Genomic DNA, 24,939 nt, shown 5'->3' with positions numbered 1-24,939 from the left:
ACTGTGTGTAGTATATAAGTGTGAAATGTATAAATAAAAGACATGACGTAGTAATGACCTCAATTTATTTATTACAATTCAAATTCTATTCTAATAATATAAGTTTAACTAAGAAATAATCAGAACACATAATCGCATAAAATATAACCGCGAGTTAACTCTGCCACACTGCGTGCTAACTCAGCTGAACTAGTATGTGACACTCGGCTTTAAATTTGCTACACAAACCTCATAACTACAAGTACTCATCCATCCTCCGTTTCTAGTAAATGGTACAAAAAAAAACATTTGACATAGAATTATATTTAATTACATGTAAAACCAGGGCCACTTTGAACAAACACATCGTACATCAAAGGTTATTTAAATGGTGACATTTGAGTGCGCGGAATATTGTTTGATTGCTGAGGCGAGAGTGGCGAGGGTGGCGAGGTGGGATCACTTCGCCGACAGGAACATGATGAGTCTGCGAACATAAAATGCAACGTTTTATATATCACAAGTCACATGATCGTCTCAAAGGTGAGACATGTCACCTGCAGTGCAGCGGCCGCGCGGCCAGCAGCCGGTTGGCGTCGCGCGGCTCGGCCAGCGGCAGCGGCAGCGGCGGAGAGTCCGGCGTCTCCTCGCGGAATGTGTGCGTCGCCACGTGCGCAGACATGCGCGCCTCGCCCCACGGCCCGCGCGCGCACATCCACTGCACGCCCAGCGCGCTCCCCGCCTTGCTCTTCAGGAGCAGCTGCCGACGGGGACACGCGTTATACCTCACTGTACTGTGCTGCACCGTGCTGTACTGTACTGTGCTGCACTGTGCTGCACTGTACTGTACTGTGCTGTACGGCGGCGGCACCTGGTACGTGATGTCTCGCTGCGCGCTCTGCGTGGGGTCGCCCCGGTCGCGGTTCACGAACGCCTTCACCACCCACTGCTGGCCGAAGGCGGAGAAGCGCGCCGACTCGTAGTACAGCTTGTGCACCAACTCCTCCGTGTGGTACGGCTTCAGCTGCAAGTCTGCGCAGTCGGTATTATTAATTTGTTACGAATCGCATCCGCTTTCGGTAGCTAAAATGAACGAATCGAATGGTTTAATCGATCGATCGATTGGCTCACCGTTAATGGTGATCTTTTCGTAGGAGAGGAGATCGAGGATCTGTTCGTGGACGGCGGCGGCGTCCTGCGCGCGGCGCTCGCGCTCCGCCAGCAGCGACACCAGGTCGGCGGCGGAGCGCGCGGGGTGCTCGCAGCCCGCCTCGTGGCCGCGCGCCTCGTGCGCCGGCCCGCGCCACGTGCACCCGATGCATGCGTACTTGCAGCCCGTCACTCTGCGCACACGCACACGCACACGACCCGCTGCTGAACCGAACACTTACGATATTTATTACGTTTTCCTATGTTAAAAGATTACCTTTCGTTACACAGATTTTCCTCGTGGTTGCGTAGCGCGTGACGCGGGTAGAGGCGCGCGCAGTACCGGCATTCTGAGGGCAGTTCGGAGACGGTCTTCTCAACGGCCAGGTTGCGCGAGGCCGAGCTGGCCGAGATGGCCACTCGGCAGTTGGGGCAGGTGGCGGCCTCGTCGCGCAGCCGCGCATCCGCCAGCAAATGAGTAAAACAAGGCGCGCACATAAGATGCCCATTTGTACACTGCAAGGGAAGGGAACCACTTCAGCATTTCATGATAATGGTTGTAACAGTCACCAAATGCCCATACTTGTACTGAGAAATCTATCAAGTGTAATGCTACAAATGTTATGAACTAACAATAATTTTCTTATTTAAAAAATGATAAAACGGTATGTAATTGAAAAGTGTGAATGAGGGTCAAGAGCTTGCGGCTGGTACTTAACCAGAAGAGAAGTTGAAGTATTCAATGCATGTGCATGGTCTCTTACCGTCAGGACACACAACAAGGTCCATTTATATTTTGTGTACTGTAAAAGCCCAAACAATGGTTAATTATAATGTTTACTAACTATTAGTAACTAGTTAGTAAATTTTAGGATTCCAATTTTGCAGTAACATTATCAATGTACACAATAGTGTTTGTTGAATTTGTGTGTGTTTTTTTTTTTGTTTCATGTATGTCAGTATTGTTAACTCTTCAATTGTCACAATTGTTGCTGTTTCTGATCAATGTCAAAACTTTAACAAGTTGTCATTGTTGGTCCCTAACATATTAAAATGAGGGCCTCAAAACTTTAAACCGAGAGTTTATTGAAGTGCAGAATTTAATGTAAGGAATGGCATTTTAAAGTCAAATGGTAATAATTAAAAATAATTAATGATGTCAGCAGACTGGCCGCTAAGGTTTATATATAATATGAGCTGTATTCACAATTTTGTGTAAATAATATTTTTACTCCAATGAGTTTATTATTATTACAACAATGTGTTACCTACCCCCGCCCCCCGCCCCCACATTATCTACAGGCCAATTTTGAATCATTATCAATAGTTGTAAAAATTTGCTTGTTAACCCAAAAAGCAAAGTATCTAGAAAATTAACATTTTTTACAGTAAGTTTTCTATACAGTTTGATATACCAATGTATGCGTGTATTTGAACTTCTACCATTACTCTATCATTTTTTTTTAATTCAACATTATTTCACCCAAATATGTTACTTGTGTGTAAAAATTGCTGTTACAAAAACGAACAAAATATAACAAAACATATGTATAATTTTGGAATGAAAAGGTAGAAGGGGAGGAGTTTAATAAAGAAAGAACTACATTTCATGAATATTTATTTATTGTAGTGTTTACTAAATATTCCAATACAAAATATGATTACCTTCTCTATGTATACACACACGCCCAAAATAAACATTATCATATACAAATTCACATAACTCATCTTAAACGTAACAACAACACAATTAGCCTAGGTTTACACAGTTTAAACACAGTAAAAAGTCCCAGTATCATTTATTTTTATAATCCTGACCAAATACCAACAAAATAAACATTTTTGAAACATCATGATAGTAAATTTTTACAATTATAATCACAGTTTTTGAAATAATTTAAACATAACGCTAATAGCAACGTTATAATTATGTAAATGAATAAAGATAAATGGCTGATGAATAATTAGTTAATAGCTGTTTGGAATACCTGATACACAGCGGCCGGAGGTAGTTCCAGACAAACTGCGCAGCATAAAATACCACACAATCTGTGCTCCAGTTTCTCACATTGCTCATTCTCTGGCACCATTTTACGCTTTTTAGCTAAAGGGGCGTCGTCTTTCATATCAGAATCTTTGTTTTCGCTAGATGATGACATTGGATCATTGTCGGTAATATCTGTCATTTTTATAAAAATTTACACAAACTTTGATTACTAAACAAAATAACACTACGATATAAGAAATCAAAATCAGATCAAGAAACGTCAAATTCACCCAATAAAATAAACAGAATAGGGATGGTCTTTGAGTCAAAGAATCAACGAAGTAGTTAAATCAACCGTTTATCACACTGCAACTATTCAACCGTTGACCGTTTTTTTATTCAACTTGTTGAAATCAACCTAAATTTACATAGAAGTCTCTGGTCGTCCGTTTTCGTTGCCGCCGGTGTTCGGGTCTTTCTTTTTAGTTCGTTAATTCATTAGTTGAAAAATCAAATTAACATTTCGTTGATGCTAAAACCAGAGTGTAAATAAGCCGTAAACGACGATACTTAACACAACTAACAACAGCATCAGCAGCAGCACCAGACATACCACCACATAGACACAGAACAAGGCATAGACCATAGACTTGCTAGAATCTTCATGAGGTTACGACAAAATTTGTGTAAGGATTTGTTTAGCGCCCCTACTTGGCGTAAAGTATAAACCAACAAATCTCATACAAATATTTGTCGATTTCACTAAAACTTTCCCACGAAAATACGTAAGTCGAAGATCTAACACGAAAATTTAGTAATTATTTGTAAGGTCATATAAAAATTGTATTAGATTTGTAAATTGTTGTAGAATACGTCCCTGTTTACAAAAACAATACATAAAATATAAAAGTTGTCTATGATTTCACTTTACATATCTACATTATAGTAGAAGTATAAGTGTTAAATAATACTTTTTAAAGAAAAAAAAAAAATACAAACTATTTAGCTTGTTATTAATTTAATATATAAATGAAATTAAATTTATATATAAAAATGTGTCTTTCACTTCAGGCTTATCCAGACTTTGTGTCATAGCTTTTGTTTTTTTGGTAAAGAGCCAAATGCAGATATGACAGTTCCTTTAGTGCCAGTCACATTGCTGGTGAGTGGCTGTTGCACCAGCCCAGGCTGCTTGATGGCGGGCTTTGCTGCCACGTTAGGAGCAGCTTGGTCCCATTTGGATTTCCGCTTTTTCTCTTCATCACTCTCAGGTTTTTTTGCTACACCTGAAATAAAATCTATTTTGGCTAATTTCTCTTTCTTCTCCTTCTCTCGCCTGTCCATTTCTACTTTTTGCACACGTGCCAACTCATCATAGTACGACTCCTTTCCCCATTTCAAAGGATCATATATTTCAGGGGGATAGTTAGTGTCTAACTCGTTTATGTCACAGAACTGTATGAGCTTTTCATATATGCTTGGGTTCCTAAAATTCTTTTTATCTTGTATTATTTTGTTCATATCCAAACCTTCATTTAGCATTCTACTATAGAATTTGGCAATTGTTTCCTGTAGTTCCTTAGGGCATTTGCCAGGAGGCTCTGGAGGTATAGTAACACCATCTTCTGAGTCGTCGGGGTCAGACCGTTGTATTGCTTCATCTGTATCAGTTTCCATAGACAATCTTCTCATGTCGTCTCTATTCTCGGCACTAGGGGAAGACTGATCTTCATCAGACACTACAGTATCGTCGTTGTAAGAAACTAATCTTCTTTTAGGTGATACGGGTGCTGATGAGGACTTGACGGAATCTTCTATTTGGTGGGGACTGTTGGGTGCCGATTGGGATGTTTTGCTTTCTTCTTTTTCCGGTGTTTGTTGTCCATCCTCCATGTCTTCCTCGCCTTCCGAGTCAGTGTAAGTGGCGGTCAGTGAAGCTAAAGCTTGCGAAGTCATACTGTTGCTGTTTTTGTCGTATATCCAAAAATTATTATCGTATTCGTCGGGTGAAATGATGAATGAACCTGTTTTAGTTGTTAAATTTTTATTTCAATTCCTTACAAAGAAAGATTGTTGTCTTCGTTCTTTCCAATAAAATCCTGGCGGAACATATCATGGAATTTATAAAATTAATAAATAAAACAAGGTTCTGAAAAAGATTTATATGTCACTGTCACAATGGCGTGACAAGTGATGTCAATTTCATTAAAATGTCAAAACGATAATATGCACAGAGCAATAAAACTTGGTTTTAATTTAATTTTATAGCCTACCCTAAAATATATCGACCCTTTCATAAGGGCGCCACAATCTTCATTTTTGTTGCAATACTTTTTACTCACGTGAATACAAAAAACTGTATAAAACATCAAATTAATTTGACCCGTATGCGGCAGGTATAAGTAAAACTAAATTAAGATACTCCGCACTAGAGCAGTCCTTTCAACATCGAAAATGTTTCACAAGATCCTTGTCGTACTGTAGCTGTTTTGTCATTTTCTGTCTATTTCCGATTACATATTTTCTAAAAGAACTAACAGCGAACGAATTAGCAGCGCCTCTCTTACCTTCCTAGATAAATTTATCGCAGTGTAATGTCATTTCAAAATTAAATCCAGTACAGTCAACCTATAAAATATGTAAAACCTACATGAGCATGGAGGTCAACCTACAATGGCATGAAAGAAAAAACATGACTTGCCAGCTATAGTAAGAAAAGGATCTTATGACACTTTATTGACCTTAAAGGGAGGCACTAGTGTACTATCATTTTGGTGTTACTTTGCAAAGGCGAATCATGTTGAATCTTCATGAAATCGATCATAAACGATAGGGAATGATCTTATTTACGTTGTTTCGAGGTTTGTTTTGGAGGTCGTAACTTATGTTGCAGAAAAAAACCGTAAAAAAAGTATTTTTTCTTCGAAATAAATTACGACCCTTATTTATTTCAAAACAGTGTTAAAGAGATCATTTCCTATAGTTTAAAATTAATTTTGTGAAAATTCGTCATGATGGAAGTGTACATTTTTACCATAAAATTAAGTTGACAAAGACCTTTACTCTTTGTCATGAACAACATTAACAATGACAATTTGATGACAATCGTTGACTTGATTGACAATGCCAATTAATTATTCACCAAAAGTAAAGATCTGTGATGGGGTGGTAAAATTAGGAATTTAGTTTGTGTGTTTGCTTGTTTTCCTAAGTAATAAGTGATAAATTTCCATGCTTTTTAAAACGTACACTTCTTAGTTTTCCGCATGGAAATGGCGACACAGCCAAGCGACAGTACTGAATTTCCACCAGAGATAATACTTAAGCCCTTAGCACTTATTGGTCTTTCTGGGCTGGACACCATAAATAATGCTGTGCATAAAGCTATATGGGATGCGTTTTCTAATAACAGAAGAGCAGATCGCGCATCTGTACGGTTTAAATTACTTAACAACACATTTGAATTTCCTGTTGTTAAGCCAAAAAGAAACTCCTACGAGTGGTATATACCCAAAGGAATTTTAAAAAAGAATTGGATTCATAAAAGGGTCAATTTAATTCCTGCTGTAGTAGTCATATTTTATGACATGGAGTGGAATGATCCTCAATGGAATGAAAAAATAATTGAGTGCGCATCTAGAGTCCAGTCCATCCGAGCCGCCGTCGAAGGGCACGCCACCCGGGTGGCAGTGGTTGTGGTGCAGAGTGGGCTGTCTCCGCCCCCATCAGAGTACATGTTGGGTGCAGAACGGGCCCAGGCGCTTTGTGCAGCTTGCGAAATCCAATCTAAGTCATTATTTGTTCTTCCCCATAGTGACCACCTCATGGGTTACATAATACGGCTAGAAAGTGCATTTTATGATATTGCTCAAAATTACTACCACCATGAGACTAAAAATATTAAGCAGCACAGAGATCATCTTAATAAAACTACCCATCAGTATTTGTTTGTTCGTCATCAATTCAAGTTGGGATATTTGAATGAACTAAAGCAAGACCTGAGCACAGCTCACAAACATTACATGCATGCATACAATAACTTATTGGAGACACGTACAGTTGACACCAACATGCATGAAGTCAGAACTGTAGCTGGGTACATCAATTACAAGCTGTGTAAACTGTTGTTTGCATTAAATCTACCCAGAGATGCCATTGCACAGTTGAAATCTCATATTGAGCGGTACAAGAGTAGAGTTGGGCCAACAGAGCTTCTTTTTGAACATTATGCATGGATTGCTCGACAATACAGCGCCTTTGGAGAGCTCTTTGATGAGGCTATTCGTGCTGGACTACCTGGTATACAGTCACAACATCCAGGCTTCTATTACCAGCAGGCTGCTCAATATACTACCATGAGAAGACAAGCAATGCGGTCGGTTTGCTGTGACGCCGTGCAATATCCTCCACCTCCTGATCCACTAGAAGGAACAGTGGAGTTCTATGGTCAAAGACCTTGGAGGCCAGGTAGACTAAGTGCCGATCCTCATGATCCACAGAAAGAACAGGCCGCCATCTTAGCCTTACAGTACAACGAGCGTATGTTTAATCACTCAGGAATGATTGTGAGCTTCTTGGGTAGTGCTATTACTCAATTTAAAACATTCCACTCTCCACGCATGAGGAAACAATTAGTGGTAGAAATGGCTAATGAATACTATTACTGTAATGATTTTGGCAAGGCTTTAACTTTATTGAGCCATATGCTGTGGGACTACAGAAGAGAGAAGTGGTGGTTTTTGGCATCTCATGTTTTAAACCGTGCTTTGCAATGTGCCTACCTTGCAGCTAAAATACAGGATTACATCCAACTCTCTGTTGAAGCATTATCTAAACATATACAAGTGCCAAACAATGACAAAGAAAGAATATTTAGGAATATCATGTCGGTTCTAAATCTCACTATTCCTTCTCCCGAACCTGAATTGCCTGCTTCATCCCAAAGTAAGGCTTTAGAATTATGGCAGCTGGCAGTGGAAAAAGAACCTTTTGTTATTGCTATTGATATGGCTAATATTTCCAGTTTCTTAGAAGTGAAAAGCAAATTCAAACAACAAAGATACAAGATGGATGAAGTTGTGGAGGTAGAGGTGTATGTGCGCTTATCTTATGTCACATCACTTGAAGTTAAAAAATTGTCTTTAACTATATCCAGTAAAACTGAGACAATTGAAATTCCTATATCTGACAACGGAAATACACTCATCTCTTTGGTTGGTGGAAAAGTTAGGAAATTTATTTGTCATTTTAAAACAAACCCTAATGATAGCGGTACTGACCTATACATAAAAAATGTTTCTTTTGTACTTGATTCAGATAGGAAAAGAAAAATTGTGATGAACTTTAAAGTTGAGGACACTAAGATTGTAGAAACTGCTGTGCATCCAGAGTTATTGCATTTCATTTTGAGTCCAAAAGCTGACTATGAATTTGATTGCATTGTGCCCTGCACAACCGCTTCCATCACGGCCAGGGAGTGCAGGCTTTCACTAGATGTAACAAATGCGTGTCCGGCTCTGCAGGGTGAATGGTTTCCCACAGCCTTCACTGTGGTAAACAATGAACAGTCTCAAGTTAATGACATGCAAATTTCAGTATCCCTTGTAAGCACTCCTGATAACCAAAATCCAGATTCAGTGACAGACTTAAGTTGGAAAGCTGGACAGTCACAGGGGCAGCCTTTAAAAATTTCAGCAGGTACTGTAAATAAAAATTCAGCTTATTCAAACAAATTTTATTTAAAATCTAACAGGACAACAAATATCACAGTCGAAATAAAAGTAGTTTATATTATAGATCTACCTGAAATGCCAAAGCTGGAATGTGTTAAAGAGTTTACAACAAAAGTGACAGTGATAAAACCTTTTGAGGTGACAACTCAATTTGTTGGTATGAATTTCAAACCAATAAGCAAATGTTTTGTAAATGATGCATTTGTTGTGATGCCACAAATCAAAATACTAAGTCCATGGGACTTGCTCATTGTTGACACAGAGTTGGAAGTATCTGCTTGTTTTGACTATGGAGATGACAGTAAGCCTTCATCTTGTGTAAGTAATTTGGAGGTTGCAGAAAAAAATGTAGCATCAGATGCTATTTGTGTGCGAGCAAAGTACAAACCTAAAGACCCACCAAGTCGAGTAGGCCTCTACAATATAACCTGGAGGAGAAGTGACAACCAGAGTCATTGTGTGAGAAGTACTACTGCTCTATCAGGCATCCCAGTTGATGAATGTCCTATATCATTACAAGTTAATTATCCAGAAATTGTTGAGTTACAAACTTCTATTCCACTAAAATGTACTTTATTTGGTAACACAAATACACCAATAAGGCTCTGTCTAACTGTAGAGGGAACAGATGCCTATATGTTCTCAGGATACAAACGGCTGATGGTGACAGTGCCTCCCCGAGATAAAGTTGAACTTTGTTACAACATACAACCTCTTGTCACTGGCAATACCACTCCGCCCAGATTAAAAGCCACCATTGTGGGTGAAGCGGGTAATCAGGAAGTTGTCAAAGAGATGTTTGAAAAGAAATTTCCACAGAATATATTTGTTATGCCTAAGTACAATAAATAAATTGTATTTAACTGTTGATCCTTCAATTTTAATAGAATTGTAAATAGCTATGAACTAAACATGTTATTATAAAATAGTTATCTAGTAATAATTTTACCAATAAATTCATTTATTTGTTGCATTTTTTTTACTTTTTAACAAATTAGATTTTCAAATAGATAATTTTTTCAATTACAAATCAGCAATACAGTATCCATCAAGAGATACTGATTGCCTACATTCACCCAAATATGATGCATTGAATATTTATTTCCTAATCATTTTGGTGAAATAATAATAATTTGGTGCTGACAATGCAGTTAAGTGGAAAACTTGACATAGCCACAAACACTTATGTGCTGAATGCCAGTTATCATGACAGTTTGCTGTAGATCTTTAGTTGGAAGCTTTAACACAATATTATGGATGGATGGATGTTTGAAGGCTCAACAGATCTTGATGAAATTTAGCATAGATGTAGATCATATTCTGGACCACATAGGCTTCTTATTACGTTTTTTAATCCCGCGCAAACGGAGACGTGTAACAGCTAGTATATAAAATATATGAAAACAAATAGAAAATTAATATGCATCATCTTAAGATTAAACCCTGAAAAAATTAATAAATGACCACTTTCTAATTGCAGTTAGGTTTAGAATTGAACTGAAATAAAAACACAAACATTCATACAAGTTTTAATAAGATACATTTTATTATTAATCTTTTCGTAATTCAAATTTCTCCTCCTGAATTCCATTTGCTGTTATGATTATAATGTAAATACAATCGCCAGTGTAAATATCTCGTTCCGCTGCACTGATGAATACATCTTTCAGAAGTGCAAGGGCCTTCTCTTTGGGGACGGGAGCTTCTGTCACATTTTGCATATTCTTTAGCCCTATTTGATTGTCGAGAAGCGGCTGCAGCTGAGCGCCGGCGGAGCCCCCAGCGCGGTATGTTGAGCGTTCGCAATGGCCGATTGGATCATAGCTGTAGATACAACCTTTGCCATCTGCATCTAAACCGGCCAGAATATTTGATACATAATATGGGAAAAATCGCTTGTAGTACAACATTGTGGAGAGCATTTGCGCCACTGCAGGTGTCGTCATGGCTTTGTTGTGTTCATGTTCGTACATCTGCATCCGCGCTTGCAACAGCCGCGTCAGTGTGAGCGTGTCGCACCAGCATCCCGTAGCGCCGAGCACTGTGCGCTCGGAGAGTTTAAACAGCTTCTTCTGTTCCCTGGTATAAATGGAGAAGCCGGTGCTCAGGCGTGTATCCGCACCAATAACAGCGTAATCCTCACCGGCGATGGCTACGACGCTGCCACCGTTATCTGCGTACGGCTCGAACCTCACCTGTTTAGCTCCAGGGACTGCATATTCAGGGAAGTTACTGTTAACACTCAACATTTTAAATAAAGAAAAGCAAGACTAATAGCTGTAAACAAAATTATACAGGTATCTTATATCGTAATAAAAGGCGTCTGACGAATGACATGCAGAATTCTCAAGTTTTGATTTTGACAGTTTGATAGTTTTTGTGACATTTATGAATGTTGTTAGATTAACTTTCAGCAACGTAGTTCCATTTGTGAGACCTGAAATTAGATAAATGTTTTAGGATTTGATTGATGTAATTATAACAAGTCAAATTAATACTGTGTCTGAAATTATAAACTATTTTATTTAGATAAAACTGTATCTTATAATTTTGTGTTCTTTTTTTGTTTTTTAATTTGTTTTCCTTTTAATGATCAATCTATGCTATTTTTAGTCTACACCAAAAATTAACACGTAATCAATTAGTTGACTTTGACATATTACTATCACTCTTGCTCTGCTTTGTTTTGTAAAAGCCGGTGAACATAAATTTTAAGAAAAATGTCTTCTCTTACATCTGTAATACCTAAACTCTATCAGGAGTATACAACTAAGACATCCAAGAAATTAAAGATTATTGATGCCTACTTACTTTACATATTTTTAACAGCTGTAATACAATTCGTGTATTGCTGCCTCGTCGGAACTTTTCCTTTCAATTCTTTCTTAAGTGGATTTATTTCTACAGTTAGCTCATTCGTTCTTGGCGGTAAGTATACTTTTTTGTTATAAATAGTCCTTTTATTCGATTTATCGAATGTGACGCAAATTTTGGTTTCAGTTTGCCTACGGCTGCAAGTGAATCCGGAGAACAAGAATGAATTTCAGGGTTTGAGTGCGGAACGCGGATTTGCCGATTTTATCTTCGCGCATCTTGTACTGCACATAGTGGTTATAAACTTTATTGGTTAAAACATAATAACAATGAATAAAAAATACATAAAATATACATTTAAAAAATATATATTTTTTTATTTATTAGGATGAAATGTAGGATAATCTTATCTTTAGGTCTGAATCTTGAATCTTCAGATGTTTTGATAATTTATCCTCTTGTCACTAATGAGTGTTTCCCATTGGGATGATTGGTCCAATGGGAAAAGTATAATCATTGAGCCCATTAAATCTGAGGATTCAATTGGTTCAATGGGAAATACCCTCACTAATATGTTGCTCCCAACACCACTTTCATACCGATCCCGATCCTTTCATTATAAGAAAAGGGTGGAAAGAGGACTAAAATTAGGCGGCACCAAAACTCAGGCGAAACGCAGAATTGTTTTCATATCACGCTTGTTTTCTGTGTGGTTGTGGTATTTCACTGGCCGACCTGACCCATTCGTGCAGTAGTGGTTATTGATGGTGTTTACCATGTTCAATTAGGTTGGTCTCCTGACGTAGACGTAAGTCAATACTACCTTAAAAGTTCAGCAATTGAGTCGTTGAATGAAAACAGCTGTAATTTTAAATTGTTTATTTTGACTAGTCTTGAATAAATTTACTTATTTAGTTTTTACAATTATGTTGCTAAATTTAAAATAGGCAAGCAGTCAAAAACGTGCAGAGATGAAGTAATGAAATTAACCTAAACTTACAAAAGTATAAGTACGAGTGTGTAGAGTTACATTAAACGTGTTGCGTCACATTCAATGTAAACTCAAGGTAACAATGGGATATAGATGCGGAGGTTTTACATAATATTAATAGTATGTGAGAACTTCTGTCTCATTTTCAGTACAAGCGTGCTTTCATTATATTAGAAATGTCACCCGGACATGCGGCTTTTTTTGTCAACATCTAAAACTAACAGATGCAAATGTGGACGACATTTACACGTTTGTATTTTTTTATTAATTTGTGGAAAAATACACATCATATAAAAATATATAAGACATTGGAGCGCGCGCCATTGCCGGGGCCGCGCCGTATCTCTTGTCTACGTTCACGATTTCATTATTATATCACTGGACAATACTTATTTACAATTTAACAAACAACTTGAAGCAAAAGAGAAATAATATGGTCTTATAGCTATACGTACGCGAGGAGTACGCGATATAAAATACATTTCACACATATCTATCACATATCTGAAATAAATTATTACATATAATATGTTTTGTATTTCAAATACGAAAGTACATTTTATATAATTTAAAAGAAAATGTGATGAACGTATTGTATCCGAAGTGTTACATTTCAAGCTCGCAAAACATCATTTTATTAAAGAAACTTAAAAACTAAAATTTTACATGAATTTACAATTTTTATTAAATATAATTTTAAAATGGGTTTGTAATTTTATAATTGAAAGTACAAGAAAAGTAAACATTTATAGTTTTGAAAAATCGGTCAAATAGTTTTTGAGTTTATTCGTTACAAAAATAAAAATGTTTCCGGTTTATAATATTTGTATAGATTAATAAATGAGCTCGCTGCGACCGCATTGTGGAGGGCGGGGGGCGCGGGGGGCGCGGCGGAACACTCAGCTGGGGGGCAGGGGGTGCGCGGGGGGTGCAGGGGGCGCGGCGGGCTGGCGGAGGTCGCGCAGCAGGTAGCGGCGTCGCGCGGCGGCCAGCAGCTGCTCCTTGCGGCGCTGCAACGTGCGCTGGCGCTCCGCCGGCATCGCACTGAACCGCGCCTCGCACTCGGCCCGCAGCCCGCCCTGGGGCTGGGGCTGGGGCGGGGGCGGGGGCGGAGCGCACCTCTCGCGCCTGCGCACGACCTCGCATCATATTTTGCTTCAAATTGACCAACGTCTATCTCAAGAGATCACATCACATCGGCCGTGACGACAATCACTCTACGTGGGAAATTTATATAAGAGGCATCTTACACTCGGTCGTGGCCTTCGAAGCGATCGACGGAGTCGGGGGCGGAACCGGGGGCGTGGTCGGCGGGGTCGGGGGCGGAGTCGGGCGCGGGGGGCTCCGGTGTGGACACCGTCGCCGACGACTCCTGCGGCAGACGGGGCAGGAGGCGGCCGGCCAGGATGTTGTCTATGGTGCGGTCTGGCGAGCGCGTTTGCGCCAAGTCCTCGCTCAGCGCGCCCAGCGAGAACTGCGGGAACACCTGCTGCACCTGCACACCCGCACGCATCGCATCTTACAATTACTGCTGCCTTTACATTCTCTCCCCGTTAGTAATAAGAGAGTGTATAGAGCGGGTGCAGGACGAGCGACGTCACCTGGCGGGCCATGGCCTCGAGCTGTGAGGCTGCGGGCGGGTCCGGCGGCGTGTCGGCGCGCACTCGCCGCACCTCCACCGAGAAGCTCGGCAACCAAGACACGTAGCGCGATCCTGCACACGCAACGAGTAGGGTATCACGAGTGCTTTAAGCACGGCCATTTCTGATGACGCGCCGTACGCGTGAATTACTGCAAAACAACGCTTCTAGCGAGTACGATTATAATACGAGACTTAAGACGACCGCACGATGCACCTGCCGCGTGCAAGCGCAGAAGCAGCAGTAGCAGCAGCAGCAGCAGCAGCAGCAGCAGCAGCACCAGCAGCAGAGCCGACAGCGCGGCCGGTGCTGTCAGCGCGCGGCGCCGCATGCCCGCACGCGCTCGCCACACACACAACACATCCACGTCACGCGGCGACAGACGTCGACATCTCTCACTTGCACTCGATTCCCTCACGTTTATTTTGTTTTTGCGGTAATTTCATGACATTACGACATATTGTGTCAATATGTGAGGACCCGGTGACCATAAGTCAATCTAAATTATCATATATAGTCCACTAGCGCCGTCATCTCAATGTCAAATAAGTGTCACCACGACTTTTTCGTACCGTAGCTGTCATGTTTTTTCTTTTATAACATTTTCTATGTCCATATAGGTTTTACATACAGAACTGACCTCGATAGCACCTCTCATGTCGGCGAGATATCCTTGTTTGTGTACATTTCCATTTCCACGAAGATGTTATGGCACTCGGATAATATGTGAACTAGCAATGTCAGCTTGACAGCGTCATTATTTAAACAATAAGGAAGCAGCAACTGCACGGGATAATGTTGCCATTTTTATATTTTCGAAATTCCAGGAAAATATTGCATGTGACCATTTAACTTAAAGTTTATTTTCTAGCATTAGGCCACGGATCCATTGACCACTTCTCACCACTTGTTGTTCTCAATGTTGAATATATTTATTTATTTAATCGCGCCAACAGCATACATATTAAAAGTTCACTGATACATTTTGGTTTTGGATAATATGCATACCGATAAAAGGCATTACAAATTACATCGAACACATGTGTAATTCTTACTAACTTTATTATATTATTACAAATTTGTATAATTTGTTTTTAAATGACGTCAAACTATCATTGAATATATCGATATCGGAGTTGTTTATGACGTTATACTCGTTACACATTCGGACCAGAAGACTATTGCGACTGAGGTTGGTTCTGGCAAATTTAATGTGGAAGATATTTTTGATGTAGTTTCTAGGACTTACTCTGGGGACAGATATGGAAATTTGATGAGTGATGTCGCTGCATCTAATAATATTGTGGAGCACCTTAAATAATAGTACGAGATTAATTATCTTGCGTCGGCTTCGCAGAGAGGTCATCCTAAAAAAAGTAATCTCGCATCGTAAGAAGAGCGATGTGAATGTTCTTTGAATACCTTCGATGCGTTGAGAGTGAATAGATTATAATTATATTAGATAAATATAAAATTTGCCTTTTGTTTGTGTTATTTCTAATGCTGAATCAATTTCTAAATATAGTTGACTTATTCTCAGCAAGTCAGATAACTTTGTCGATCTGCATCCAAATAAATAATGAATATGTCCTATGACTAAGTCATACATCTCTATATAGCCGTCACATCTGAGGGGGCCCTAGCACGAAAATTTGCGATAATGTCCGAATTTTCATCGATAAAATTTGCGTGAGATTTATCTCTAATCTCTACCTCTCTCTCTCTCTCTCTCTCTATCTAATCTCATAGTTAGGATGGCAAGAGAAAGTGGATTCGATGGAGGAGGGGACGCATATACATTCTCTGAGCTTCCTCTTCTCCATTAATTAAAAGTAAAATGTAAGTGTCACGATACTCGAAATCCACTGTCACTCGTAACTATTATATTTTTTTCCCTACTCTTTCCAGAGGTGACTATAAATGTAAATATAATCGGGCGTCGTCGCACTCGCCACCGCACAGCGCCGTACAGCGTCGCACAGCGCCGTACAGCGTCGCACAGCGCCGTACAGCGTCGCACAGTGCCGTACAGCGTCGCACAGCGCGAGCGAGGACCGCTAGCTGGTACTACATTTTTACTTCAGATGAAGAAGGAGGAACCTGATCATACCGGTCATAGTCAGTCACAAAACGCTCACCGTCAAAGTGGAACAAGTGGTTCGCTCTGTTGCCGTCCGCGGCGAGCGGCGCGCCCAGCGGGGCGAGCGGCGGCAGCGGCGGCGGCGGCGGCGGCGGCGAGGCGCGCGTCGCCTCCGCGGCCGCCGACAGCGCGCGACGGCATGTCGGGCACGACGCGTCCTGCTGCACCCAGCGGCACAGGCACGAGCTGCAACACGCCGACATGTTGCACTACCGCACTACCGCACTACCGCACTACCTCACTACCTCACTACCGCACGCACTACGTCACACTCGCTCCGTACAGAATACATCGATGTCGCCACAAACGATCGACGTAATGTTGTAAATTCAAACAATAGTATGTGAACTTAACAAATAAAAATTGCACAAGAAACGTAATGCACGATAAATACTTATGGAAGAGATGAGAACAGGGCAGCTTGCGCGCCTCCTTCATGGGCTCCCAGCAGATGGCGCAGTTGTCCTCGTTCTCCTCCACCTCCTCGCGGCTCGCCATCGGGTAGCTGCGGCAAACGACACGGCAACGGTACATACAGATGTCTCATTGGGCCGGGGGGGAGGGGGGACGGCACTGGGGGGGGGGCGCACTCACTTGCGGCTCATGTGGTGCGCGAGCGCGGTGTAGAGGCGATGCCGGCGCAGGCGAGCCAGCAGCGCGTGCAGCAGGTGCCGCAGCTGCATCAGCAGCACCAGCGAGGCCATCGACACCAGCGCGTTGCTGTGCACCACCATGTGCGCCACGTGCGCCAGCTCCGTCACCAGCGACACCGACTGCGTCCGCGTCCCGGCACATCATACACGTAATGAACACATAACGAGGATACGAAAATAAGGGCGACGTTTATAAGAGCGATACCCACGTCGAATACGAGATGCGTATAGTATGCGGCGGGGCCGGCGGCGTCGGCGTCGCGCGCGCGCAGCACGAAGCGCGCCACCACGTGCAGCGCCGCCACGCTCACCAGCACGCACTGCAATACGAGCGCACCGCGTCAGAGCGCAACAAGGGGCGGGTGCACCGCATCGTTCGGCCTCGCGCCCCCATACCTACCTCGGCGGCCATAAACGCGAACGTGTCCCGCCCGGCGGGCAGGCCCCAGCGCGCGGCCGCCACCAGCAGCGCGCCCGCGGCACACAGCACAGCCGCCAGCAGCGCCAGCAGTCGCGCGTGCGCCCACCGCGCCGGCTGCGGTGACGACGACAGCTGAAACACGATAACACATGCTGCGTTCTATACTCATACAAACATCCTTAGGGTTCAATAGTTTATCTGTAACGGTCGCATTTTTTACATCCTGAACTATACAAACTGCACTCTGGCAATCTTACTAATATCGTAAATGCGAATATCTAGATGTTTGTTAGAAGATATATCTAGAACCGCTCAGTGGATCTGGATAAAACTTGGCATGGTTATACAACATAATTTGGCAGAACACATATATACAAGATTTTATATATATAGATAGATAAATACATATTACATTCCAATTTCATTTTTCTGTATAAATGTAAAGTAATTTGGTGTATAAATCCAAGATAATGTAAGATCGCGCGGGGCGACCGCAGTGTGTTGTGAGGTTGTGACGCGACAACAGCAGGCGAGAGGCCGAGGACAGCCACTCGGGCAGTCGGCCGAGCACGGCGGGTAGCGGCGGGTAGCGGCGCCGACCTCAACGGTTCCACATACAGGTTATGTATACACTAGAATATCTTCGGCCTGACCGCTAAATTACGTTCAATTATCATATAAAAACAAAATGAAATTGCAATGTCTTTATGTAATGACAAAATACATTTTTCATATTTCGTGCACATATGTATTTAGAAAAAATCTAATTTAAAAATGTTTCTCTTTTTTATAATAAACTTTATTTTATAGGAGAAGGTGGCGGCGGCGGCGGCGGGAACACCGAGGTGATCATAAAAGCTCATGCTCATCCGCAACACTAGCGGAACTACAGACAGAGTTACCGGCCTTAAACTGATATCATGTTTAATGAGAGGTGTGTTCAGTTTGCACGTACTCGTTTATGTCAACTAATGTTAATTCAGAGATACAGTAGAAGTCGTGGCTTAACTTAACGACTTGCACACAGGGTCCTTTTTTTTAATAAGAGTATAGTTTTGTTGTGGTCGACTCCGCCGCACTCTGCGCGCGCAGCTTCAGGATTGCCGCTCGCCTCTCGCCTAACTGTCGTGAATAACGGTGCTTGCGCTCACAAACTTGCAAGGACTTTACCGTATATATTATTAATTCTAAGAACAACTTTATCTGCTTGCTAATTCACAAAATCTATTATTCAAACACAAAGCGACTGACCTCATTTTAAAAAAAAAACTCAGGTCAATGTTTCGTTTCGATTCAGATTAATTTTACTACCCAATGTTAAAAAGGTCAATGGTTACATATTTGTACCAAGTAACTTTCACATAACAAGAAAAATCAAAACTCGAAAAACACATTGGTACATGGCGGGATTCGACCCTGGATCTACAGATTGCAAGTCAAGTGCTTAACCCCTGAGCCACCGACGCTCAGCGAGTGCTATTGCGTTATTGTCGCACCAAAGGGCTCAAACGTGGGTACTGTAAAACTAGTGGTAAATAGTTTTATCGGACTCTGTATCTAGTGTATACTGTATAGGATGTAGAGCGGTAACTGGTTTGTATTAAAGAGAACATTGGATACAAGTTTGCTTAACTTTACTTGGCAAGCTAAGCAAACTAGCTTTATTGCTTCCTGGTTGTCACCGATTTCACTGTCTCTCTTACAATAATATTTGAAGTTAATTAAAATTTGAATAAAAAATATACGTATGCGCATATCATGTACGCAGTATTGTTTCCCAAATAACTTGTAAAAAATATTACGATAACCTATCGAATCTTCCACATATTTTGCATGTAAGTGCGTCAATGCGTCGCGCCGCCCGCTTCGCCGCCGCAGCCGCCGCCGTGAATCACACAAAATTAAAAACAAATGAAAATGATATAAAAAGTAAATCAGTGAATCATGTTTATGTCACCTTGTCCACTATAAGTTAATTACTTTGACAATTTACATCTATGAAATATCGATTTTTTATATTAATATCCTATTTGATTAACGAGCGTCGTACGGAAGTAACTTACGCTCACAACAAAGTAATTCAAGATGTACCTGATTGAACAAGACAGAACATTATGATCAAAATCGTTTGGTCAAACAGATAATTGTTTAGAATATTTGTTGGGTGCACGAATGGGTCAAGTCGACCGGTGGAATAATACGACCACACAAGACAGTAATTCCGCGTTTCACCTAATGAGTGTGCGTGCAGGAGGCCTAATTTTAGTACACGTTTCCTTCCCACCGTTTTCTTGCAAGGAAATGATGGGAAGGGGAAGCGGACTCGGCGGAGGAGAGGACGCATAGGAAGGGATAATATCCTCTTTCTGTGTATCCACTCCTCCGTTTATTGGGGGTAAGTAACGAATCAGCAATTGTAGATGTTGATGGGTCAGCGGTCACTTTGCTATTTCGCTTGCTCGCTTAAAACCTTATATAATATAAAAATATATATTAACAACTATCAGGTTCGACACTTGCCTAAATTGTATTTTCAAAATAACGGAAAAATCGCATGAAGGAATGCTTATCGATGTCTTTAAAATAAGTTATATTCTATCTATCGAAATTTTGGATTCCAAGTTCTATGAGAACAACCGTCGGAAAACGAAAAGAATCTTAAGCGATTTTATCCAAGCTTGTAGAAAGTGTTACGACAATATAAATATGAACAAGAGTGAGTCATTGAGACCGCAGAGTGTTAGGTTAAAATTAATGTATCCAGAATCTAATGCAGAGTGCTGTCAGTAGAAGCGGAGCAATGCTTTCTACTTATCATTCAGATTAATTACAAGACTAGCTGTGCGCCGCGGTTACCACCTCGCTCACACCACTCTGCATTAGATGCGGCATTCGGATCCAGACACAATTGCAGATGCGTTGCCTACCTTTTATCGACGGAGAAGGGGACGCACAGATAGTGGATATTTCCCCTTCTTATGCGTCCCCTCTTCCGCCAAATCCACCTCCCCTTCCCATCCTTACCTAATAAGAAAAGGGTGAGCAGGGAAAGAAGATTAAAATTAAGCCTCCGGAACCACACTCATCAGACGAAACGCGGAATTGCTTCCACTTCACGCCTGTCTTCTACGTCATAGCAGTTGTGGTTGCGTGCGGCCGGCGGCTATGTGCTCCCCGGCCGCTCTCGATATGCTAATATGTCCACGAAGGTAAAGTAAGTCGGTCTAATGAATTGGCTAATAAATCGGACAGTTGTTTTAATGTGCTACTCGAAGTTTCATTGTCGTGCAATACTGTATCGGCAGTGCGTCGACCCCGGTCTCCGGTCACGTCTTCTGCGTTTGTTTTTATCATTTTATGCAGTTATTTTCTCGCCGCAAGTATCTTTCTTTTGTAAAAACCGGTAATGGTTTAATATATGTCACAGGCAAATCGCGTACGGCAAATCGTAAAAACTCGGCAGACTTCATAACAATAAACTATTCACAAATTACTGTGTTTAAACTTATTTAAAGCAGGTAACAAGACACTCACATATTCGAAACGGTCCTTGCAGAGCTGAGCGAGCAAGTGCAGGCAACCGAGTAGCGTGAACCAGGAGCACCAGAGCAGCACCTCGTCCATGTACTGCACGTTCACCACCCCAAACACGAAGATGAACTTGTAGAAAACGTAGTTCCAGAATTTGTCCTTGACACGCTGCGCCTCCGCGACGCGCAGCCGGCCGAAAACAAGCCGGCGCAGCGCACAACCCGCCACGCCCAGCGCGCAGTACGCCGCGTTCACCAGCGTCTGCAACCAACCGCCCCCACAACCGCCATTACATAAGTTACTAAAACTATACACATATGTCGCAATCAGAAGAAGAAATCAACTTTAATAAATCGAAATTAGAACACGAGCTACGTTCGAAGAGACTTCTTGTGCGATGCGCGTCTGACATTGGTCATTCGGGAAATAGGGATCGTAGCTAATGCTTTGTTTGTTGTACATGAGTCTGTGAATCAATTATAACCAGTTGAGAAGTAATAACTAGTGTATTCCTTGAATCCGATATTACCCACTACCGCCCACAAGTGATCTCAATCAATAATAATTCTGAGTGATTCTGCGAGTCACCCCGGCCTTTAAATATGTATATAACATATACAAATCTATAAACAGTAACATGTCTGACGGTAAATAATAATGTATCCAATATAACTATTCCTAGTAATTTAACAAAAAGTTACGTTTGTCAAACGAATTGATAATATTGACATAGCGGTCGCTTCTTGTTTGCTTGTAACTATTATATCTGATGCTCTGATAATTAAATTCGTACTATGACCATACTTTATTATCTACGCAACGTAAACTACGCGAATGTAAACAACGGTATCAATGACACGATCACGTCGTGTTGTTGTTTTCGTCGTCGTCTTCGCACGATAACAAACTATACGTGAATATAATTAAAACAAGCGGCTACGTCGCATCTGTCGACCGATACCGGCCGCGGAGCTGACAACAGATCTCGTCACCACTCCACCTCCCCAAAAAAAAACACATCATTTCTGTTTTTAGAGAAAATGAGAGGAGTATGCTAATGTAATTTGAACAGATGTTTCTTTGGTGGAAACCCACCATTCGAACATGCTAACAGCTGTAAGTGCCACGCTGCGCCGTCGCATCAACTATTTCCACTTTGCTAATGGAGAGAGGCAAAAGCTTGCGCAGCTAACACCTTCACAGAGCTATCGCATTAGTGTTATATAGTCTGATACCTTATCAACATTTACTCACAGATAAATACGTTACAAAGTATAAAGGTTATATAAATTAATACATATACAATACAGAGAAAGTGGTAAAGATGATTTATTATAAAACATCACAAGATAATGTGTATTGTTGTATGATATTATTGTATTGTATCTATAAGACACGTCAAAAGCATTGGCAAAAAGCAAATCATTTTTCATTGTTTTTTTACTTAGAAATAAAAAAGGAAGATAAAACTATCTTTATTCTTTGTCCGTTATATCTTGTGTAAGGCTTTCCTCTTGTTGTTTCAAATAATCTCCATAAGTTCTTTAACATTATCCAAATGAGAATGTAACACATGCATATTTAGAGACAATCTGCACTCAAAGATGAAAAATTAGTAACAATGACAGTGATCAGCTAGTCATAATATCAGATCTGCGGTTTGCAACAAAACCGTGCTTCAAAACAGTGAAATCGAGCTTTATTTTCTCCCACTTAAATAAAGTTATCCAATAAAAAGAAACACATAATTTTTCTGTAATATGCCAGCACATAGCGTCGTACACAACAAACAACACAACCCCCGAGCCTTCTTATCTTCCTTACGACACCGATAGTGGTAGTGCGCAAACACCAACATTAATTAATATTAGCAGTCATCTCAACTTCATCATTTTTTTTATTCGCTGATTTTTTTAATATAATTAGCCTGTAATATTCCCGCGTACATGAGCTACATTCCCGTTAAAATCAATCCACCCGGTCCGGAGATTACCCGGAATTAATGCAGCCTGACCGACAGACACCGAGATAGGCAAACAGACAGACAGAAAAAAGTATGTTATATTATTTTGGTTCAGCTTCCACTTCTATCTGATTGGAATATGTTGTTTCAACTTTAAATCGATGAAAACTTCAGCTGTATATTAAATGCAGTAGGTACTTTTGATAAATGTCTTTAACAAGTCTGGTCACACTCACCACACACTGAATTTGCCCCCTTTATTATTGTTAATCAGTTAATATACCTAAGTTAAGTAACATTTGAGTGCATGATCATTAAAAACAAATAATTGAAGCTGTTGATGGTTTCATTATCAATCCGAATTAATTTAATAAAAATTGCTACCAATTTCTACAATTGTATCAACTACAATTGAAAACAACACAATAACAATAGTAAATAACATCTATTTCCTTGTAACAAGTAAACTGTTAAGCTAAACTTAAAATAAGTGTTTTCTTAAATATTTTTTCCTCAGTCTATACTAATACTATAAAGATGAAATATTTGATTGTTTGTTTGTATTGAATACACTCTAAAACTATTGACTGATTTTAAAAATTCTTTCACTGTTTATTTCTGTTTTTTTTATTCCACACAAACTAAGTTGCAGGCAACTGCTTGTTTTTGTTATAGTTCAATTTATTATTAGTCATTGCCTACATCAAATTAACAAGTTTATACATAAGAAACTGATATTAATAATTTTATAACAATTTGGGAAAATGTTTAATTACATTTCGATGATGCACACTTATAACAATACGAAAGTAGACTCTTGATTAAAAGTTAAACTTGTATGTAGCGCTCCATCTATGGGGTATAAGCTATGGTTAAACTATTTAAATAAAAGTATACTATTGCCTAAATAAACTAAATAAAGTTATTAACACAAACAATCCCAAATGCCATACTAATGCCCTAATTTGTGAGCAACTTAATTTGAGGTTTTATGAGTTATTTGCAATGTAATATCAACAACTTGTTACATATATAAAGTTACATAAATTTGATATCTTGCAAAGGGAAAAATTTTGAGCCAATTGTCAGTAAAAAAAATTAAACAAAGCTGGCTCAAAAACATTTCATTAAAATAATTTTATAAAATCCAAACATCATATTCCATAGTTATGCTGTTACACTGTTGAAAAATGGGACATTTGTTATTTGAAAAGATTAACAAAAAATGATCTTCATCTATTTTGATCACAAGACTCTTTACAACAATTGTGAAAATAGCTCCTATACTCACCCACATACAAAGTGGCTCCTGCATCATAAAAGACATTACTTCAACCATCTGTTCGGTCACATTCCTGGTGTCGTTGGCGAGGTGTAGCGGCGCCCGCAGCGGCGGTGGGGGCAGGGCAGTCTCGACCGTGGGTCCCTCCGCCGCGCCATCCAGTGGCTGCGCCGTCGTATTGGTACGCCAGTTCGGATCGTTTGTTACACTTACAGCGTAATACACTGCAACCGAAAGTAGCAACACACTGCCCGCTGTGTAAACCTTGAGATTTGGCAAGGGCAACCTGTCTACCAAAGTCACAGGCATATCGAAAGTTATTTAAAGTCTAACACAAACACAATAAGTAAAGCTTACACCGCGAGTTTCAACCTAATGACATTGGAAAGTTTATGTAGACGGTATTTAAAAACACAGGTTGTGTACAACAAAAACACATTCACATCACAGTCCATAGATAGTGTATTTGTAAAACTGACAAACGACAAGCGGTGACGGGGACTGTCAGGCTGTTTGGCTTTAGGCTTTAGGCTGTCAGGCTCAGGCTGGTGGGCAAAGAGTTTATCGCAACAGTGCTGCCAGTTGCAAAAACTTGGAAGTATTAACACATATTGTCATTCCTTATATCTTCTCCTACCAATGTTATGTTTGGACGGA

The 24,939-nt window shown here is 40.5% G+C and overlaps 6 protein-coding genes across 7 annotated transcripts; 2 read left to right on the top strand and 4 right to left on the bottom strand.

Moving 5' to 3' along the window:
- Positions 1 to 351: 351 nt before the first annotated feature.
- Positions 352 to 3,469, bottom strand: LOC106715715 (cysteine and histidine-rich protein 1 homolog). Of its 2 annotated transcripts, XM_045681523.1 has the most exons (6): positions 3,117 to 3,469; positions 1,406 to 1,644; positions 1,111 to 1,322; positions 851 to 1,011; positions 537 to 739; positions 352 to 466 (listed from the first exon to the last, which is right to left on the bottom strand). In XM_045681523.1, the coding sequence occupies exons 1-6, from the start codon at positions 3,312 to 3,314 to the stop codon at positions 439 to 441; spliced, it is 1,041 nt and encodes a 346-aa protein (XP_045537479.1). In that variant the 5' UTR covers positions 3,315 to 3,469; the 3' UTR covers positions 352 to 438. The 2 variants fall into 2 exon arrangements, with proteins under 2 accessions (XP_045537479.1, XP_045537480.1); XM_045681524.1 differs by lacking the exon at positions 1,111 to 1,322 and having other exon boundaries at positions 389 to 739; positions 3,117 to 3,465.
- A 657-nt stretch (positions 3,470 to 4,126) lies between these two features.
- LOC106715782 (SAP30-binding protein) lies at positions 4,127 to 5,293 on the bottom strand. The gene has a single exon (XM_014509135.2). The coding sequence runs from the start codon at positions 5,069 to 5,071 to the stop codon at positions 4,205 to 4,207; it is 867 nt and encodes a 288-aa protein (XP_014364621.1). The 5' UTR covers positions 5,072 to 5,293; the 3' UTR covers positions 4,127 to 4,204.
- Positions 5,294 to 6,214: 921 nt separating this feature from the next.
- LOC106715831 (trafficking protein particle complex subunit 11) lies at positions 6,215 to 9,738 on the top strand. The gene has a single exon (XM_014509186.2). The coding sequence runs from the start codon at positions 6,382 to 6,384 to the stop codon at positions 9,697 to 9,699; it is 3,318 nt and encodes a 1,105-aa protein (XP_014364672.2). The 5' UTR covers positions 6,215 to 6,381; the 3' UTR covers positions 9,700 to 9,738.
- A 632-nt stretch (positions 9,739 to 10,370) lies between these two features.
- Positions 10,371 to 11,204, bottom strand: LOC106715786 (proteasome subunit beta type-1). The gene has a single exon (XM_014509139.2). It carries the CDS (start codon positions 11,094 to 11,096, stop codon positions 10,398 to 10,400), a length of 699 nt encoding a protein of 232 aa, XP_014364625.1. The 5' UTR covers positions 11,097 to 11,204; the 3' UTR covers positions 10,371 to 10,397.
- Positions 11,205 to 11,502: 298 nt separating this feature from the next.
- On the top strand, positions 11,503 to 12,016 carry LOC106715714 (dolichyl-diphosphooligosaccharide--protein glycosyltransferase subunit DAD1). The gene is made up of 2 exons (XM_014509060.2): positions 11,503 to 11,775; positions 11,848 to 12,016. The coding sequence occupies exons 1-2, from the start codon at positions 11,568 to 11,570 to the stop codon at positions 11,976 to 11,978; spliced, it is 339 nt and encodes a 112-aa protein (XP_014364546.2). The 5' UTR covers positions 11,503 to 11,567; the 3' UTR covers positions 11,979 to 12,016.
- Positions 12,017 to 13,751: 1,735 nt separating this feature from the next.
- Positions 13,752 to 24,767, bottom strand: LOC106715713 (E3 ubiquitin-protein ligase AMFR). Its single transcript, XM_045681525.1, has 9 exons — positions 24,292 to 24,767; positions 21,041 to 21,298; positions 17,486 to 17,638; positions 17,295 to 17,405; positions 17,027 to 17,205; positions 16,827 to 16,937; positions 16,431 to 16,618; positions 14,254 to 14,366; positions 13,752 to 14,147 (listed from the first exon to the last, which is right to left on the bottom strand). The coding sequence occupies exons 1-9, from the start codon at positions 24,589 to 24,591 to the stop codon at positions 13,899 to 13,901; spliced, it is 1,662 nt and encodes a 553-aa protein (XP_045537481.1). The 5' UTR covers positions 24,592 to 24,767; the 3' UTR covers positions 13,752 to 13,898.
- Between the last annotated feature and the right edge of the window lie 172 nt (positions 24,768 to 24,939).

The sequence above is a fragment of the Papilio machaon genome, chromosome 16 (assembly GCF_912999745.1).
Source record: "Papilio machaon chromosome 16, ilPapMach1.1, whole genome shotgun sequence".
Lineage (NCBI taxonomy): Eukaryota > Metazoa > Arthropoda > Insecta > Lepidoptera > Papilionidae > Papilio > Papilio machaon.
Note: the sequence above shows the minus strand (reverse complement) of the source record. Positions and strands in the feature narration are given on the sequence as shown.

Excerpts from the sequence above, each read along its gene's own strand:
- LOC106715715 (XM_045681523.1), bottom strand. The coding sequence starts at position 3,314 with ATGACAGATATTACCGACAATGATCCAATGTCATCATCTAGCGAAAAC. Across the intron at positions 1,323-1,405 it reads GAAAATCTGTGTAACGAAAG|AGTGACGGGCTGCAAGTACG; the intron begins GTAATCTTTTAA and ends GCGTGTGCGCAG. Across the intron at positions 1,012-1,110 it reads CGAAAAGATCACCATTAACG|ACTTGCAGCTGAAGCCGTAC; the intron begins GTGAGCCAATCG and ends CCGACTGCGCAG.
- LOC106715714 (XM_014509060.2), top strand. The coding sequence starts at position 11,568 with ATGTCTTCTCTTACATCTGTAATACCTAAACTCTATCAGGAGTATACA. Across the intron at positions 11,776-11,847 it reads TAGCTCATTCGTTCTTGGCG|TTTGCCTACGGCTGCAAGTG; the intron begins GTAAGTATACTT and ends TTTTGGTTTCAG.
- LOC106715782 (XM_014509135.2), bottom strand. The coding sequence starts at position 5,071 with ATGACTTCGCAAGCTTTAGCTTCACTGACCGCCACTTACACTGACTCG.
- LOC106715786 (XM_014509139.2), bottom strand. The coding sequence starts at position 11,096 with ATGTTGAGTGTTAACAGTAACTTCCCTGAATATGCAGTCCCTGGAGCT.
- LOC106715831 (XM_014509186.2), top strand. The coding sequence starts at position 6,382 with ATGGAAATGGCGACACAGCCAAGCGACAGTACTGAATTTCCACCAGAG.
- LOC106715713 (XM_045681525.1), bottom strand. The coding sequence starts at position 24,591 with ATGCCTGTGACTTTGGTAGACAGGTTGCCCTTGCCAAATCTCAAGGTT. Across the intron at positions 21,299-24,291 it reads AGGAGCCACTTTGTATGTGG|ACGCTGGTGAACGCGGCGTA; the intron begins GTGAGTATAGGA and ends GGTTGGTTGCAG. Across the intron at positions 14,148-14,253 it reads TCGAGGCCATGGCCCGCCAG|GTGCAGCAGGTGTTCCCGCA; the intron begins GTGACGTCGCTC and ends GCGGGTGTGCAG.